The sequence below is a fragment of the Medicago truncatula genome, chromosome 5, assembly GCF_003473485.1.
Source record: "Medicago truncatula cultivar Jemalong A17 chromosome 5, MtrunA17r5.0-ANR, whole genome shotgun sequence".
In the NCBI taxonomy this organism is placed as follows: Eukaryota; Viridiplantae; Streptophyta; class Magnoliopsida; order Fabales; family Fabaceae; genus Medicago; species Medicago truncatula.
In genome coordinates this window covers 38,087,061-38,105,939 of record NC_053046.1, presented here as the reverse complement: position 1 = coordinate 38,105,939, position 18,879 = coordinate 38,087,061, and the positions used below count along the sequence as shown (strand labels likewise).

The 18,879-nt window shown below is 32.6% G+C and overlaps 2 protein-coding genes across 4 annotated transcripts; both read right to left on the bottom strand.

Annotated features, from left to right (window-relative positions):
* Nucleotides 1-3,219: 3,219 nt before the first annotated feature.
* LOC11433362 (uncharacterized) lies at nucleotides 3,220-10,989 on the bottom strand. 3 transcript variants are annotated; one of them, XM_003616841.4, is made up of 7 exons: nucleotides 10,376-10,989; nucleotides 9,235-9,384; nucleotides 7,633-7,785; nucleotides 6,523-6,690; nucleotides 5,766-5,882; nucleotides 4,800-5,290; nucleotides 3,220-4,019 (listed from the first exon to the last, which is right to left on the bottom strand). In XM_003616841.4, exons 1-7 carry the CDS (start codon nucleotides 10,920-10,922, stop codon nucleotides 3,414-3,416), a joined length of 2,232 nt encoding a protein of 743 aa, XP_003616889.1. In that variant the 5' UTR covers nucleotides 10,923-10,989; the 3' UTR covers nucleotides 3,220-3,413. The 3 variants fall into 3 exon arrangements, with proteins under 3 accessions (XP_003616889.1, XP_024640203.1, XP_024640204.1); XM_024784435.2 differs by having other exon boundaries at nucleotides 3,220-3,529; XM_024784436.2 differs by having other exon boundaries at nucleotides 3,220-3,526.
* A 1,990-nt stretch (nucleotides 10,990-12,979) lies between these two features.
* On the bottom strand, nucleotides 12,980-17,812 carry LOC11429822 (uncharacterized). Its single transcript, XM_013598834.3, has 7 exons — nucleotides 17,190-17,812; nucleotides 15,935-16,084; nucleotides 15,672-15,824; nucleotides 15,020-15,172; nucleotides 14,579-14,743; nucleotides 13,920-14,362; nucleotides 12,980-13,823 (listed from the first exon to the last, which is right to left on the bottom strand). The coding sequence occupies exons 1-7, from the start codon at nucleotides 17,749-17,751 to the stop codon at nucleotides 13,215-13,217; spliced, it is 2,235 nt and encodes a 744-aa protein (XP_013454288.1). The 5' UTR covers nucleotides 17,752-17,812; the 3' UTR covers nucleotides 12,980-13,214.
* Between the last annotated feature and the right edge of the window lie 1,067 nt (nucleotides 17,813-18,879).

Here is an 18,879-nt window from a genome sequence, read left to right as displayed (position 1 = left end):
AAAATTACTCTTCATTATTCTATTATTATAAAAGTCACAATTTTTAAAAATAATATATATGATCAAAATAAAAAAAAATGTAAAGTTTTCATATAAAGCATATTATATTTTCATTCATTTGTTAGGATATCAACAAAAACATTATTAAAAGAACTCAACATAAATGATGTCTAATGTTTATTAATTGAATCTCATCTCTCTTGTTACCGATGTCGGATGCAGGGGGCCCTACATTTTCAATATTTTTTTTATATGCTAAACTAACTATGTTAAAATACTTGGTAAGATATATATTAGGCTATGGTCCCCCCAATTAATCTAATTATTATGTTTATTTGTTCTATCAAAAAATGTAACTTTTTTTACCATGTTACTAAATTTTTTTGATCAAAGCAAGAAAAATTAAAATGCAAATCATGAGGAGGATGAACCTTATTACAACATATATGTAGGCCAACTATGACCAATCTATACTAAAACAAAAATATGCTAATAAAAAGAGCACAACTCAGAAGAAAGCTCCTAAAGACTCAAACATTTATGTGGGCTAACCAAGCCCTCCATTTGTGTTAAATGACTCTGCCTAGAAACATAAAGTCATGTTTTCCAATGTCTATGAGGTTCCACACAAACGGTTTCATTAGGATGTGGTGATATTGAGATTTTTCTTGGATCTTGTATTTATTCTAGCAGAACTTGCTTCAGCCATAGACTTGGGGCTCTTCTGTTTTTAATTCTTCTTGCCACACTTGACTTTGCCAACTGTTTAAGTGTCACTCACCGAATACTGATCAACACCTGTTTGCATAATGGTGAGGTCTTCAGTGTCAGAGTCATCACCCTCCACATCTCCCCAAAATTGCTTCAAAATTTGGACACTCTTAAGTGCTGCAGCTGTTGGTGTCTTAGAGTTGTATGTTGTGGTAAAAGGTCTCTTATCAGTACTCAATTCAGCATACATAGTAGTATATGGAACAAGCATTAGGTGTGGTCTCAGTAAACAAGGATCACAAGCTGAAGAGATGTATGCAAAGGCAACACTAAGGAATGACGACCTCTCAGTTTCCCCTAAATCACCAGGCGTCGCAGTGATTTTATGAGGAACAGGGACACCATCCTTCTGAGGGATAATGAGAACAGGCTCCAAAATAGCATGCACCTGATTAGTAGCAGGTTGACATTGAATCTGATCCATTAGAGGGTTCTCCTCAAGATGAATTGCACTATCTTCCTGCAACCTGTTAAAAGGATTATGTAGAGTTAAAGCAGAGGGTGATTTTGAGTTCATCCCAAAAAGAGGATTTGAAATCACATCTTTCATGAAACCAGTGATGGCTACATCATCCTCATTTCCTTCCTCATGCAAGTTACCTGTGTTATGTAGGTCATTCAAGCTTCCAAGACGTAAATGAGAATCAGAGGAATTGGTTATGTTGTGTAGTTCAGTAGCAGCCTGTTTAGATTGTGCATTTTCAGTATTGGTGGTTTCAAGGTCGAAAATCTTAACAGGGGAGTTCACAAACTCAGCAATATCTTTATGCATCAAATCAGAGCCATCTAGATTCTTGGTAGGCAGAGAGTGTGAGTCTTTTCAAGCACCAGATACCTTGCCCAACATGACAGCATCAACCTGTTTCTTGCCATTCAAATCATTTCTGGTTTTCAATTTGACAGATCCTTCAGTGTTGTTTGATCCATTCAGTTTCCTACAATTTTGAAGATTGTGTCCCAGAACTTTACAATTGACTCAAAAAGGAGGTTACTTCTCATATTGGATATCAATGGATAGAATGTACCCTTCAATTTCAACAACCACTGACTCAAATAATTGTTCAGATAGATCAACATCTACAAGCACCCTTGCAAAGACCCCAAATCTTCTACTAAGAGTAGCATCATCAATAGCAAGAGGAGTGCCTAAACCGAAAGCAATCTCAAAAAGGGCCGTCTTCCTCCAATATTCTTGAGGCAAATGCATAAGTATAACCCAAATCTGAGCATGGGTTTGCACCTGAGCTTGGGGTTTGAAGCCCCTTGACCAACAAGAGAAACGAAGGATCCCTGGTTTCAGATTGACCACACCTAAAGCCCATGTTCTTCGCATATCTTCAAATGAACTCAAAGAAACCCTTTCCCAGAGGTGTAATGTACCAATTACGCAAAGAGGGCCACAACATAGATAGCTTCTGTTGCAAAGTTAAGGTTGTCAAAGGTTGATCACCCTTGTGCAGAGTAGCTCTGCCATGGAGGTTGAATTGACATTCAACCACACCTAATTCATACTCCGATTGAGACACTTTGACACGAACAGTGGTTCCCATCACAATTTTGGGGGGAAATTTAGTCAATTGGGGCTCATCGGAAGAAGACAAGGCTTGTACGAAGGACTTACCAGATTCTGGTGAATTCGTCGTCTTAGTCACCACCGGAGGTAACTAGCTGAGACGAATGTCATCAGAATCTGCGAGAGCTTGAGCAAAAGATTTTCCAGATTCCGGCGGCACCTCCCCGCCACCGCCGTGTCCAAAGCAGCAAGAAATGCCCAAGGGCAGACCATATCAACGAAAAAAGAAAATCTGACAGAGAAACAACATGTCCCAATCGAAAGAACAACAGAAAGGAATCTCCGGAGGAAAACGAACTAACCTTAGATTCACCCAATAGAGTCGGAAAACTTCAATTGCAGAGATGAAATGTTGGTGGAGAAGCATAAGATCGTGAAAATCGAAGAGAAAAGTGTGAAAAATGAAAGGGGAAAGCACACCGGAGTTACGTCGGAAGTGGTTGGGTCGCCGAAAAATGGCGTTTGAGGAGAGAGAAGAGAGAACACCGGCAAATCCTCATTGTGGAATTTGCTCCAGAGAAGAGAGAACACTTAGACAATTGCTGCAGGGGTAATTCACCATGTTACTAGATTAATTGCCAACTAATATCATATGTTTTTTTTTTGTAAGACTAATATCATATGTTTCATACTTTATATTTTTTAAATTATCTTATATTTTGTAAAATATATTGATATAGTCCTATCCATAACACATTTTAAATGGAATGAACAACAATGATATAACTTTGCAAAATGAAAGACTATTTTAGAACTCCCTCAAAAGAAAACAAATTAAAACCTAAATAAAAATAGGGGATAAAAATAGTATAAGTTGGTCGTTAATGTATTATCCTTTATATTCTCTTGTGACAAAAATCTAGTATAAGCTTAAATCAGTTACATAAAAGATATTATTACATTTCGAAGCATCATGTTTATATCAAAAGTTTATCTAGAAGTATGCCAAATGATCTCAACTTCAACACACATAACCAGCCAAAGAAGAAAAATAATTAAAAGCATTACATATTACAAATGAATATATCCAACACCACATTGATTATTCCAAATAGTGATATAGAGGTTCTTAAAAAATGTCAACGTCATCAATTGCCCTTGGTATCTTAGTGAAAATAGCTGTTAGAAGATAATGGTACAGAGGAATTTGCGCAGCACCATAGAAAACCACAGGCAAACAAGCTGCTGCAGAAATTGAGAACAAAATCAACTTAAATTTGTGGCTAAGCAGAAAAAAGTAGCCAGTGCAGAACGAAACAATCATAGAAGCAATCGACACAAAAAGTGAAATTAGCCCGATATAAAGTTTCAGTGGCAAATCCCTGCGAAAATCTTTTGCTCGTTTTTGAGATGTGAGAACAAAAAGGAACATGATGAGTGCGGTGAAAGAGAAACAAAGGCCACTAAGCGAAGCAAAGAGGAAGACATTGAATGCAGGATTGCCTTCTAATACTGGTCTACCCTCAGTTGTTCCGCCAGGTACTGCACTTGTTGTGGTGAAGGAAGCACCAGCGACAAGCGCGGCTACAACCGAGCAGGAATCTGCTGTGTTTTTTAGCCATTCATTGCTGTCTTTTATAAGACCTTCATGTGATTCCTTGAAGATATTTTCAGCTGTTTTGCCTTTGTTGTTGCTTGTCAAATGTAAGTGTTCTGGCACAAGGCTTTTGATATACTGCTCCGAGGTGGGAAAAAAAGCAAATGGATCAACATATACAAACATGTTCATTTGAAAGAGATTCTATTTTAGACTTAAATTATTTTTATTTTTATTTTATTTCGATCTCCTAAGTTATAAATGTCAGACACATTAATAAGAATTTTCAGTTCTGTTGTTTGGTCCCTTAGCTTACAAAAGCTAAACACTTTCATCATTTCTGTCATTTTTTGGCTTAAATTGGTAAATTTTCCCTATATATATTTCCATCTTTTTCTTATTGCTGAATAAGACTTTTAGTCACCAAAATATAATGGCGCTTACAAAACATTTTACGAACTTAAATGAAAAATTGAAAAAAGGGTCAAATGTTAGTAACTTAAAAGACCAAAATATAAATACTTAAGGAAGCAAAGTCAAACCTGAAAATAACTTAAACACCAAAAAGTGTAGTTAAGTCAAATTTATACTATAGCTTTTGCTTCAAGGAAATTTCTCAAAACAAGTTTTTGTCCTCCCAATTATAAACTCATGTTTAGAACTGGACAACTAAAACTGATACCTGAGTGGCCCAACTAATTTTGGTTAGACTTCGATACTTTCTTAGACTTAAATTCTAAGATCATGAATTATTTTTCACTTGCCAAAAAAAAATGCTTATAACCTTATCTAGATCTAGAATTTTATTGATAGGTAAAAGAGGGAGTTAGTGAAAAAATTGAAATAGAGAAACTAGTTTCAAAACAAGTAATATGTTAAAGAATAAAAGATTATACATATGGTTGTAAGTGTATGTACCTGAAACCATTTCATATCCCACATCATTTGTAATGCAGACCTAGCAATATTCTGTCCAGGTTTATCAACAGCTTGTGCCTCTGCTGCCAAATGCAATATTGTATTCTGCTTATCATCCTTTGCAAGAACCAAGCTATTCCAAAGTTTTTCTTTTTTTGAAGAGGCGCTATTCAAAATTTCTTCTCTTTTTGAAGAGGCGCTATTCCAAAGTTTTTCTTGTTTTGAAGAGGCGCTATTCCAATGTTTTGATTCCAGAATCTTTCTCAAAGTCTTAACAACTAGGATTTTCCTGTATTCTACTGCAACAAGCAATACATTTTGTTTGCTTGAGTTAGTACTACGGAGGGCAGTTGGTGCTTCGATTAGAATTTCTTTCACCATTTCATATATGCCATTTCTAGCTGCAACCAAAATTGGTGCCTTCTCCTTCACATATGCCATTTTGTCTCGTTCACTTTTTTCTTCAATCATCCTGCTTGTTCCAACTGTCACTGTCAATTCAAACTATGGAGGGTTAAAATGCCATTAATCTTCTTTGTATATATTACCATCCGTTTCAAAATAGCAATATTACCATAATATTTTCATGGATTAGAGAGAATGTACAGAGGAGAGATTAGATTCATCATGGAAAGTGTTAGATAATAAGATTTAGCTTATGTTATTAGGCCTTTTATCTTTATCAGTTAGTAGAATCCATTAGGTTTGTAATATTATTTTAGACACTAATTAAACAACAATATTAAAGATCTATTTACACTTGATTGTTAGATTAAATTTATGTTTGTTTTTGTTACTTGAGACTGTTTAGTTGCTGGTTGTTGTCCATACTTACTCCACATCTTTATTCTTATTGGTTTTTGACAACAATATTTATTAATTTTTTAGTAAATCAATTAGTAGCAAAAATTAATGAGTAAAATTTACACCATAGCACCGAAAATAATTAATGTTAATAGTACATACACATATATACAGGATCCAAATAGTTCCTCTTCGTTAATGCTGCATTCTTCAATAGTGCCTTCAACAGCTGACTACTCCATATGTGATTGTTCTTTGCAATCTTTATGTGCTTTAAATCTTATAAATAAAAGAAACATATAATTTATCTAGTCACATCCTAAAATGATTAAAAAATCCTTAAAATAAAATAAATGATATATTGTATTATTCAATAGTTTCGGTCTACGTAAACTCAATTTTAAACCGAGTTTACGTATAAGTACGTAAAACCCATATTACACACACCGCCATAAATTGAGTTTACATACACTAAACTATAAACAATTCGATTCACGTAAACCTCTACAAATCGAAGAAAAAAATGAAATCAAAGAGAATCAAATAATAATTTCAAATAGTGTAAATAAACTGAGTTTATATATGTCGTGTGAACTGAGTTTACAATCATGTATGTAAATTGGGTTTACATACGTCGTGTAAACTGAGTTTACATAAATGTATGGAAACTGAATTTGCACTATATCTCTAAAATCGAAGCAAAAAATAAAATGAATTTAAAGAGAATTGAAGAATAATTTCCAAACACAAAGCAATAAAAAGAAATTGAAGAAAAAACATAAAAACTCAAAAAAATCATCATTGAAGAATTTTATTGAAATTGATCACAAATGCATGAATGTTTGTGAGAGAGCAGATGAAAATTTATAAAGAGAAATAAACATACAAGTAGCCAGAAATTAATGTGGAGAAGACATACCTCCAAAAAGTCTAAGAGTGAGTTCAGATATACATCTGACAAATAGGCGAAAGGTTTTGTAATTTGGTGGCAAAACTCCTTCCAGATTATTCTCAGAATTAAAAGGACGACGATTGTCATTTGATGGGTCTTCTATGTCGTGTTGTTTCTTTTTTTTAAACCATTTTCCTACAAAATGAAAACAGTTGGTTTTAAAATATTGGAGTAAACTACAACTTCTTCCTCTGAAAAAAAATAAAATTGAATCACACTCTCCTTCTTTAAAAGTATTTAAAATAAATTATATTTTTCTCCCTTAAGAGATGATTGAATTACAATCTCAAGAGAGAGGATTATAATAAAATAGATCCGCACCCTTTTTCATTGTCTTGTATATGTTAGATTTTCTTTGATATACCATTAAACATTAAAAATTAAAAATAAATATTGAGGGTGGTGTAAATTTTAATATATTTTTTTTAACAAGCTTATCTCAAAAGAGAGGATTGTAATTTTTTTTTTTTTTAATATATTTTGCATAAGAAAAGAGATTGTCTATTTTAACATAAGAAGGTAGAGTAGTGTAATTTAAATGCATATCTTAAAAGATATGAGATGAGAATTTACTCCCCTTTAATAAGTAACATAAAAGCTACATAGGATTCAAATCTCTAACGAAATAAAAAGCCTATCAATAAAGGCTTGTAACCTTATTCTTACATGCTCAAGTTAAGTTATTATCCCATTTGGAGATGTCCATTTAAAAAAATATATGAAGAGGATCTCTACTCCTCTTTTGGAGGAACCAATATCTATGACGATGTATCCGTGAAGAGACATTTAAATAATGTTTCGGTAAGTTAAGTAGATCAATAAAGAATGAGAAATGATATTTATACAGTCATTTTTGTATAATTTTGTACAACCTTCTCTCTCATACTCACATTATCTTCTTATTCTCTCTCTTCCTTATTCTTTCTCTATTATTTTTGACTAATAAAAAGAGAACAAAACAAGATTGTTCCAAAAGTTGTACCAAAATAGTTGTTCAAATATCACTGCTAATAAAAAATTAAGCAAAAAAGTAAGAAAAAGTATTGATGGCATGAGAATCCATATATGACGACATACCAGATAGAATGACAATTAACCCTTGATAAAAATCACACAAAGTGATATAATTAGATGGGAATCCGAATGTTTGGATCCAGATCTGAGGAGCCTCCATCTCTCTCAATATTGACCACATTGTTCTTTCAGCATCCACTGGTTCCACATGTATGCCTTTGGCAACAAACACAAATTCATTACACACTTTTAATCATATAATTTTGGCTTATTTGGTTCAATGGTCATCTAACTAATTTCTAGTTTTCATTTTTGTCTCATAACTCAAAAAATCAACACTTTATCCCTCAACTTTTGCTCCAGTTTTAAAAAAGGTCTCTAAATGTTAACTTTAACCTCAAATATTTATGGTGGCCCAACCTTAAAAGTAGTCCACCATAGATTCTGTTAATTATTTTAGTTTAAACCCTTTGATTTTTTTTTCTTCTAAAAGATGACCATTGGATTACGCATGTCTATTTTATCTTACGATGTACCACCAACACCTAATTTTTTTTTCTTTTCTTCATCTTCATCAAAATCCAAAAAATTGTGAAAGAATATGTTTTTATACTAATTAAATTTGTGAACTGTATTCCTTCAAAAAAAAAAAAAAAGAGGTTTAACCGCAGATTTGACCCCCTAAGTATTAAAAAGTTGCGATTTTGGCCTCCCTAACAAAAATAATAACAACCGAGCCCCCTATGTTAAGCCCCTTCAATCTTCCTTCGCATCACCAATCTCCCTTCCCACAACCATCGAGCACCCAACCGTACGGTCACTCACTTGTAACGATGCAATCCTCTCTATACGGTCACCATCCTACACCACCGTCTCCTTCTTCCACCGGAAATGGAGGTGTGATTGTGCAGATTGGAGTTTGATTATGATACAAACGAATTTGTGTTGTGTTGTTTCTTAGTATTTTCAACAAAAAAAATTGGTACTTTTTGTGTTGTGTTGTTTCTTTGGATTTATGTTGTGTTGAGAGAAGAAGAGTGAATTAATTCTGGGCAGAAACTATGAAGAAGGGGTAAGGAAATCTGGAAAAAGATTGATACTTTTTGTGTTGTGTTTTATGGACTTGTGTTTTTTAAAAAAGAGAAAATCTGGAAAAATGTTGATATAGATTGAGGAAGAAGAGAGAAGATGATGAAAAGTGAAAAAAAGAAAAAAGAAAAAGCCGTTTATGGTTCCGTATTAAATACAATTGACATGCAATCAAATTGTTAAAATCAAATCGTTAAAATTTTAGTCATTAAAAAATTAAGGAAGAGAACCAAATTGAATAACGGATCAAAAGTTAAGGGACCAACATGTTGATTTTTCGAAGGACTAAAATAAAAATTGAAAATTAATTAGAGACCATTAGACCTAATATTTTTTTCTTGTGTGGAATATAATAATTAATATTAATTACTTGTCAAACATATATGCATCATTTGGTCTTTATTTTAAGCGGAAAAAAAAAAAATTAGATTCATTTAGTTAATGATGTATATGTGGTCTTTATTATAAACCACATACATCATTTATTTAATGAATTTAAAATGTAAATTTTTACTTATAATAGTAATCGGATGATGTAAATCCTATTTGACAAAAAAAAAAAAAATCATTACTTACTGTAGTATAGGATTCGTTTATACCATGGTAGGCTGCTAGAACTTTTGAAAGCTGAAGGCTTATTAGCAAGGAGATACAGAGGAGTGGATACCTCTTCGTTCTGATGTGTGCTAAGGAAAGCATAGTAATTTGCTATTATCACAGCTAAATCTGCTCCAAAACACACACACAAATAATTTATTAGCAAAAAAACAAAAAATACAATACTAACTAATTATTTCAGCTAAAAAGTAGTATTCATAACTATAAATTAATTCAAGCAAGGGCTTTTATATATATATATAGGGAAATGCTAACCGGTGCCCCGGGGCACTGGTTAACGTTGAAGAGTTGAACATCAAATTGGAAGCATTGAATAGATTTATGAAAGATGTCCGATATGTAGTTATGAAAGCACGGGCATATGCAGGAACACGTTGCAAGCTACGTTGTTGACGGAGGTTGATGAAGGATCGAGTTGAGGAATTCTAGCAGAGGAAGATGCAGAAGTGGTGATGGCGGTGGTGGTGCGGTTGGAAGAGTTGAATGGATGTTGTTGACCAAGGAAAGAGAGAGGTTCGTGATGTTGACTTGGAAGAAAAAGATGGAATAAAAAAATATTAATAACAAATTTTAAATGACATATTTGTCCTTCAGGTTTGACTTGTATCAAAAAGAAAAGTTGGAGGGTTTTGTCCAAATAAAGAATGTGTTTAATGCTAAAATACATCTTCACAAAAATGGAAGCTGCTAACTTACACCACCTAAAAACATAATTTGCAAGTTAGCAAGCTGCTCCCACTTATAATTTACTAAAACACCCTTTTGTTTATATTCTAATTAATTTAAAATAGAAGTGCAATTTTGTAACCAGCTTAAAAAAGATCCTTAAAAAAAGAAACAAAAAAGACAATAACATGCTTAAGATACAAAACATGTAATAAAGACAAACTTTTAAGAAAACAATATTTAGAATGATGAAAGTGGATGTAAATTAGTGAGGAGGGTGTAAACAATTTGATAAAATTTATAAAAATGAGTGTGTATTATCAAATGAGTGTAGGTTGCTAACATACACCTTAATGTTTTTAGGTGAGTGTAAATTAACGGCCATTAATTATATATAATTTCTAACACATATATAGATTATTAATTAATTTACCGAAATGTTCTCCCTGGATAGCAGTGTGAAGAACACTATCACCATCATTTCGCACAAGAAGTTCTTGCAAATTGACCATCCCTTTGGAAATATGAGCAAGATAAGCAAAAGCTTGTTTTCTCCAATTAACAGCAGCTTGAAAAAAAGGTGTCTCGCCATTTTTATTTTTACAACTCAACAAATATATCCTCTCATTCTCACTACCAATTATACACTTACATATTCTTGCAAAACCCCTTGATGCTGCAAAATGCAATGGTGTGTCTCCATGTTCATTCCCAATTTCCAATGCCTCCAAATTATTATGCATTAAAATTGCATGCACAAGCTTTTCGACAAAAAATTCTTCGTCTAAATCTATGGCTACATGTAATGCAGTGCCAGCTGAATCAGAGATAATTGCTGTGTGAGCTTGTTCTGGAAATTTATTGTACAACCTTATTACACTATCCCATTTACCTTCCAATGTGTACTCACTTATAAAATCGTTAATTTCATCGGATGAAATGTTGAGTAATATGTTATCACTATCAACAATAGCAGTCATGGTGGCAAAAATGAAATTGTTCTTGATGCTAATGTATCATTATTTATCAATTGCCGCTATATTTATACCGAAGAATCTAATACTTATATAAATAAATAAAACAACATCTCATGTGATGTAACTTTTTCTACATGACAAGGAAAGAATAAATTAATGGGTTATGTGAATTTGAAGAGTGAAAAATGTAGGACGACTTTATTCTTGCAATCCTTTTCCTTTTGGACAAACATGCCATTCTCGTGTTCTGATTTTTATTTATTTATTTATTAATTTTAAGGCCCTGTATTGCAGTCCCTGGGTTGATAGGAGTGCAACTAGCAAATTTTAAAAGAATTGTTGTTTTGGATCCGTTACTTTGTAAAAATATTATTATTATTTTTTTCTTTTTAAAACTCGGTATCCGATCCAAGAACCGACTAATTCGAGGAGAACAATCCCCCCGCCCACTTGCGGCGGCTACGTTCTAAGCCAGAGCAAAGCTTTGTATGGACTTGACCACCGAAATTGGTACCAGAGGGAATCGAACATGAAACCTTGAGAGGAGCACACTCCAAGATCCCAAGCTAATCACTACGTCAATCTCAAATGGGTTTGTAAAAATATTTTCTATTTTCATTTTTTAAAATTTGTACACCCTTCGGTCACTATTATAAATTAAAATACATATTTTAGATTCATTCAATAAATGATGTATGTAGTCTATTGGAGAAGTGTTATTTTCCACGAAGGATTTACCAACGAATTCTAAGAATGTAATGCGTTTCTGTTTTAAAGAGATGGAAAAGTATTAATTCCGGATTTAATGGAAATCATGGCCATGTGTTTTTGAAAATGAATGGCAGATATCAATTCGTGGTTTTCGTGGATAGCTGATTCATAGGAGCAAGCATTTTCCAGTCTATAGTAAAGACCACATATATCATTAATTAAATAAATTTAAAATGTAGAATTTTGTTTATAATAGTGATCGGAGGGTGTATTAATTTTACTTACTAGCCAAGAGATACTACATTTTGAAGTGGATACTTGTTTGCATTTATTAGAAAGGAATCTTTTCATTATTTCAAAAAATACATAATCTATAATCTGGGACAAACATTTCATCTTCTCTTCATCACAGTAATTTATTTGAAGTGTTTCACATCTTTTTGTTTTTTTTTTACATAAAGTATACTAGAACTTACTTTGATTGTTAATTTAATTTTCAAGTATGTCGTTGTGTAGAATACTTTTCCGTTGTCTTCTTCCTTTTGATGAACTACTGTTTTTTGTTATCGTAATGTTTTTCTAGCTTTCTCACTATGAACAAACGAGAGAATCAAGCCAAAAGAGATAAAGAGTGCAAAATATAGGATGATGTTATCCTTGTATTACTTATTACTTTTTTTTTGGTCAAGTAACTAGTGGTTAGAAATAACGCTTATCATCATTTGCTTTCTAGCTTGGAAGCAAAAAAATTGGAGAAAATAAATTGCGAGAAAAGTTGGAGAGAAATATGTCTAATCAGTTACAAGAGAAAAAAGAGTGAAACAAAAAATTAGTTGCTAGAGTTGTAAATTTTGGCTGGTCCAATGACCCGACATATAATCATTGTTTTAGGGTTTTTAACCATGTTATTGATCTAAGTATCTAACAACTTTGTTGATAACGACTCTCTGTTGGGAGGTCTCCCCTTTCAACCTTTTTTTTTTCTTTTCATAAGACTCTAACCTAAGACATTGCTTCAAATTTGAGTCAAGTTTTACATGAAACAATGTAATATTGATGATTGCAATTGATATATTACTAGTTGAGGAGTTGAACTTATGAACTCATTACCACTCCACCCTTTTGTTACTTCCCCATACCAACAAGCCACTCCTTAATTATATTCCTTGTTTTAATTAGGCTTTATAAGTACAGGCTCAAAAAATGAGTCATTAGATACAAATTTAACTTTAAAACCAACACAAAATTATATCAACTACTATACAAAAAAAATGCTAACAAAAAAAAAATACAAAGATTTGCCAAAACTCATAGATAATGTATTATTATTACATTCTCAAACTTCAAGCTTAAATCAATTACAATCTCTCGGTAACAAATGCATTACACTTTAAACACACAAAAATAATATATTATACAAAAATTTCAATCAAAACTTATTCTCGAAATTATACAAAAATTTCTCAACTTCAACACAACCATGACCACACAAACATAACCATCACAAGAAGAAAAAAATATCAAATCAAAAGCTTTACATATTACATATGAATCTATCCAACACCACAATATGGAAGCACTTAATTATAAATTGTCACCTTTATCGGTTGCCATTGGAACCTTGGTTAAAATAGCCGTAATAAGATCAAAGTAAAGAGGAAATTGTGCAACGGCATAGAAAGTCACAGGCAAACAAGTTGCTGCGTAAATTGGGAACAAAACCGACTTAAAATTATGGCTAAGCAGAAAAAAATGTCCAGTGCAGAATGAAACAAACATTGAAGCAATGGACACAAAAAGAGAACTTAACCCAAGAAGAAGTTTCAATGGCAAATCGCGACGAAAATCTTTGGCTTGTTTTCTAGAAGTGAGAATAGAAAGAAACATGATGAGTCCGGTTACGGAGAAGCAGAGACCGATAAGTGAAGAAATGGCAAAGACATCGAATGCAGGCTTGCCTTCTAATACCGGTCTACCTTGATCAGTTGTGCCGCCAGGTACAGCGCTTGCTGTGGCAAAGGAAACACCAGCTACAAGGGCAGATACAACAGAGCAGGATTCCGATGTGTCTTTTAGCCATTCGCTACTGTCTTTTATAAGACCTTTGTGTGTTTTCTTGAAAATTTCTCTTGATGTTTTGCCACTGCTGTTGTTTCTGAAAATGAAGTGTTGTGGCACAAGGCTTTTGATGTACTGCTCCAATTTAACATAAATAAAAAATAATCACATGGATCAACTTGTACAAACATTTTCACTTGGAAGAGATAAAGATTATACAATTTTATGTACCTGAAACCATTTTATATCCCACATCATTTGCAAGGCAGAACCAGCAATCTGCCAAGGTTTATCACCACCTAATGCCTCGGCTGCCAAATGCAATACTGTATTCTCATCCTCATCCATTGCAAGAATCAAATTATTCCAAAGTTCTGGTTTTGAATGCTTAATCATTCTCAAGGTCTCAACAATAAGAGGTTGCCTGTATTTGACTGCAACAAGCAATACATTTTCTTTTCTTGAGGTAGTGTTATGAATGGCACTTGGTACTTTTATTAGAATTTCGTTAACCATTTCAACTATTCCATTTTTTGCTGCAACCAAAAATGGTGTCATCTTTTTCTTGATTTCCTTTTCATTTTCCTTCTTTATTTCATTTGGACTTGATGTTATTTCCTTTACGACATCTTGCTCTGGTTCTTGTTCTTGTTCTTCTTCAAACCTACTGGCACCTGAAAAACATTATAAATGCAAGTTAAAGACAATAAATATTAGTTAATTAATCTTTGTATATAATAACTTTTACTTCAAATTGAACTGAACCACATTTTATTTTAATCATTGTATCGAATGCCTTGTACTTCAAAACCGATCCTAATTAAATTTCAAACAACCCTAGTTATAACATTATATAATATATATATATATATATATATATATATATATACCTTGTTTCCATTGGGGAAAAACATTATACATGTCAGAATCAATTTCCCTATCAGAAGGTCGACCACCACTTCCCGTGAATGCTGCATAAGGTCTTTTCATCAATGCCTTCAACAGCTGACTACTCCATAGGTGCTTCTTCTTTGCAATCTTTACATCCTTTAACTCTTATAAATTTAAGAAACATTCATTGAAAAAGGACCATTGTCCAATTAATTAGTTAATCGTGTTAAATTATCGTCACAACATACATATCTTATAGAGAAATAAGATTTTGTTTCTATACACTTTTACAGTAATATTTTTTTGACTCTATCAGTTGTTTAACGAAACGACATCATACTTTGTGTAAATAGAGTTTTATGATGTTAGTGCATAAAAATTAATCCCATGAAAATATATCACTTAGACAAATGTAGCCAACTAGTATGGAGAAGACATACCTACTCCTGAAAGGCCAAGAGTATGTACATATGCAGACTTGACAAATTGATGAAAGGTTTCATAATTTGGTGGCAAAAATCCAACCGGATATTTCTCTGTATCGTTTGATGGATCTTCTGTATCATGCTGTTTCTTTTTTGAGACCTTTTTTCCTAACAAAATTGAAACAAATTAAGATCTTTTTGCAATTACCTCCATAAATATATTTTAACCATTAATATTAAGTAATGTATTTGAAAACGGAAGAAGTAAGTTACAAACATTCATGCTTGTTTGGATCTTTTGCGACGATTGTGACATACTGCTAGAGTTGTTGGTTTTAAGAAAAATCTAATTAGAGTTTTCTTCTTTTAAATTCAACGACTCTGCAGTATGTTTTACGCAGCTGCAGAGACATGCAAATTTCATGTAATAACCTAAAGTTACAAAAAGGCTATATATATAAGCTTATGACATAAGCTAATTCCTTCTTTTTACATGCTCAAGTTAAGTTATTATCCCTTTTGGGGAACAAATATCTATGATGTTGTATCAGTGAAGACACATTAAATCATGTATCAGTTAGTTAAGCATCAATCAAAGGAATAAAGCAAAAAAATTAAACATAAAAAAGGAAGACCGATGGCATTAGAATCCATTTTTATCGCATACCGAATAGAGTGGCCATCAACCCTATAGAGAAGAAATAATATAAAGTGGTATAGTTATCTGGTAACTTCATCTTGTTAGAATCTGAACCAGCCTCCATCTTTCTCAAATTTGATCTCATTGTTTTTTCATGATCCAGTGGTTCCACGAGTATGCCTTAATTTGGCAACAAACAAATTAAAATACTCAAATCACATATATAGTACATTTTTATATGTCATAATATAAATGTTACATAATTCTCCAACACATGTATATGTACTTACAGTGGTATAGGATTCGCTTATACCATGAAAGGTTGCTTGCACTTTTGAAGGCTGAAGGTCTAGTGGCAAGGACTTTGAGAGGAGTTGATTCTTCTTTGTTCAGATGTGTGCTTAGGAAATCATAGTAATGTACTACTATCACAGCCAAATCTGTTTCATCACATAACACATATGTATAACCAATTATAGCACAATATATGTCAATATCTGTTTCTACCTAAAAAACAGAAGTAAAATATATGTGTCATCCGAAAAAGCTAGCGGCGCAGCTTGTTGCCTGCTTATCTTCCATGTGTATTAGTCATAGAAAAACATTTGTTATGTCAATGTTTTTCTCTTGATATATGTGTAAAAGAACAATATATTGCAAAAAAGAATAATACAACAGAAAAATGAATAGAGAGCAAAATGTAAGGATAAATAAAATTGAGCAAAATATAGGATAATGTTTCATGTACACACTTTTTTCCATACACACATTGTACCACTCGATGTGAGAGTGTATGAGAGACAATACATGTGAGTTTTTTTGTGTGTGGGGGACCACAAGGACACTTGTCAAAATTGTGTGTGGGTGTACAAGTGGTACATGCCACCTAAGGTGGTCTATGTATCACTACTCCAAAATATAAACGGAATAGCCATATCCAAGAGGTGTCCGTTCGGTGGTTCAAATTTCATCTGAGTTGTAATTTGATTATTTGTGTCACTCTTATTAATCAAATTTCCCCTCTCCATTTTTTTATAAAATAATTATAAATTACTTTCACAGTTATGTATGTTCTTATTTCATTTTTTTTTAATATCACTATATATTTTTGTTTTGGTACATTCATATCACTATTATTTCAGCTATAAATGTTTCATAAATTATATGTTTCTTTTTGTTAAGATTTTTCTTTTTAAAATTCATGTTAGGCCTATATACCATGCCAAAAAACTAATCATTCTAAAAGTATAAGCCATATTTTTGCATGATATATATTTCTAACACAAGTTATTTACACTTACCCAAAAAACAACTAAATAAGTTTGCTAGGTTTGATGGATTTTTTTTTTATAACATCCTTAATTATTTATTATCTCATTTCATATATTTATCTTTCACATATATAATCAAGGGTATCCTCGACAAAACAATAGTTAATGTTGCATTGAATTATAAAAACCGCAAATAAAAGGAACAATTTTTTTTATTTTTTTATTTTTTGTAGAAAATCAACAACTAAAAAGAAACATAGGAAATATAATTTACCAAAATATTCTCCTCGAATCGCGGTATGAAGAATACTGTCACCATCTTCTCTTACAAGATCTTGCAAAGTGACTATCTCTTTGGAAATATGAGCAAGATAAGCAAATGTTTGTTTTCTCCAATTAATAGCAGCTTGAAAAAGAGGTGTCTCACCATGCTTATTTTTACGACTCAACAAATATATCCTCTCATTGTTAATCCCAATAATACACTTACATATTCTTGCAAAACCTCTTGATGCTGCAAAATGCAATGGTGTGTCTCCACGTTCATTCTCCATTTCCAATGCTTCAACTCTTTCATCACTAACTTCCACATTATGTGTTAAAATTGCATTCACAAGCTCTTTAACAACAATTTCTTCGTCTAAATCAATGGCTACATGCAATGCAGTGCCAGCTGAATCAGAGATAATTGCTTTGTGGGCTTGTTCTGGAAATGCATAATAAATCATTATAACATTTTCCCATTTACCTTCCCATGTATACTCACCTAGAAAATCATTTACTTCATCGGGTGAAATGTTGAGTAATATGTTGTCACTATCACCAATCATTGCCATAGTATATGGCTAGATTAATTGAAGGTGTAATGTAACAATTTACTATATGGCTAGATTAATTTTGTTCGTGGTCATAATGTATCATGATTCATCAATTGCCGTTAATTTTATACTGAAGAATATTGCTTATTAAAAAAATATCTCATGTGAATCATGTGATTTAACTTTATCTAGATGACAAGGGAAGTATAAATTGAGTTAGTGCATAATTAACTAATATTATGTTATAGATGTGAACTTAATTGGAGGGGTGTAGCTAGCGAATAAAATATATGAGAGGGGGAAAAACTTTACTTTGGTTATTAATTTTCAATTTGCTATTATGCCTTGTAAATCATTTTTCAGTTGTCTTCTTCCTTTTTATGAACTACTGATTTGTAGTTATCGTTACTTTTTTTTAGCTTTTTCACTGTGTGGCTGAGAGAATCAGACAAAAAGAGAGTGTAAGTTATAGAACGACATTATTCTAGTATTCTTGTTTCTTTTGGACAAAATATTATTCTCGTTGTTGCTATTTTTTTGGGTTACTAAGTTTTTCGAAGGAAATTCAACAAAATATTATTCTCGTTGTTGCTATTTTAGACCAACGTGTAAATTATGTTGAGAATTGCTCTTTAGGCAACTTCAATTGTTCAACAGCAACTCAAAATGCCAAAAATACCCACATAGGGTCCTAATTCACGTTCGCTTGAGATTAGAGTTAACTCTTGATCATCCCCGTGAGCTTAGTTCAGTTGGTAGGGATATTGCATATTATATGCAGGAGTCGGGGTTCGAACCCCGGACACTCCACTTCTCCACAATTAAATTGTGTGAGCTCTAGCCACTAAGCTACTTGACAAAAAAAAAAAGAGTTAACTCTTGATCGCTACTTTTTAGATCGGTTATCTGTTTAACCGATTAACAAAGTATCTTTGTTTTTTGTCATACAAGTGGGACCTCGTTGTTTTAATTAGTGAAGTGTGATGCTTTAAAAGAGTTAAACATCGTCCCGTGAGCATATCTCAGTTGGTAGGACAATGCATTATTATATGCAGGGGCCGGGGTTGGAATCCTGGAGACCCCACTTATTCATCTTATAAGGTGAATTCAAGCCACCAGACTACCTGACCAAAAAAAAAAAAGAGT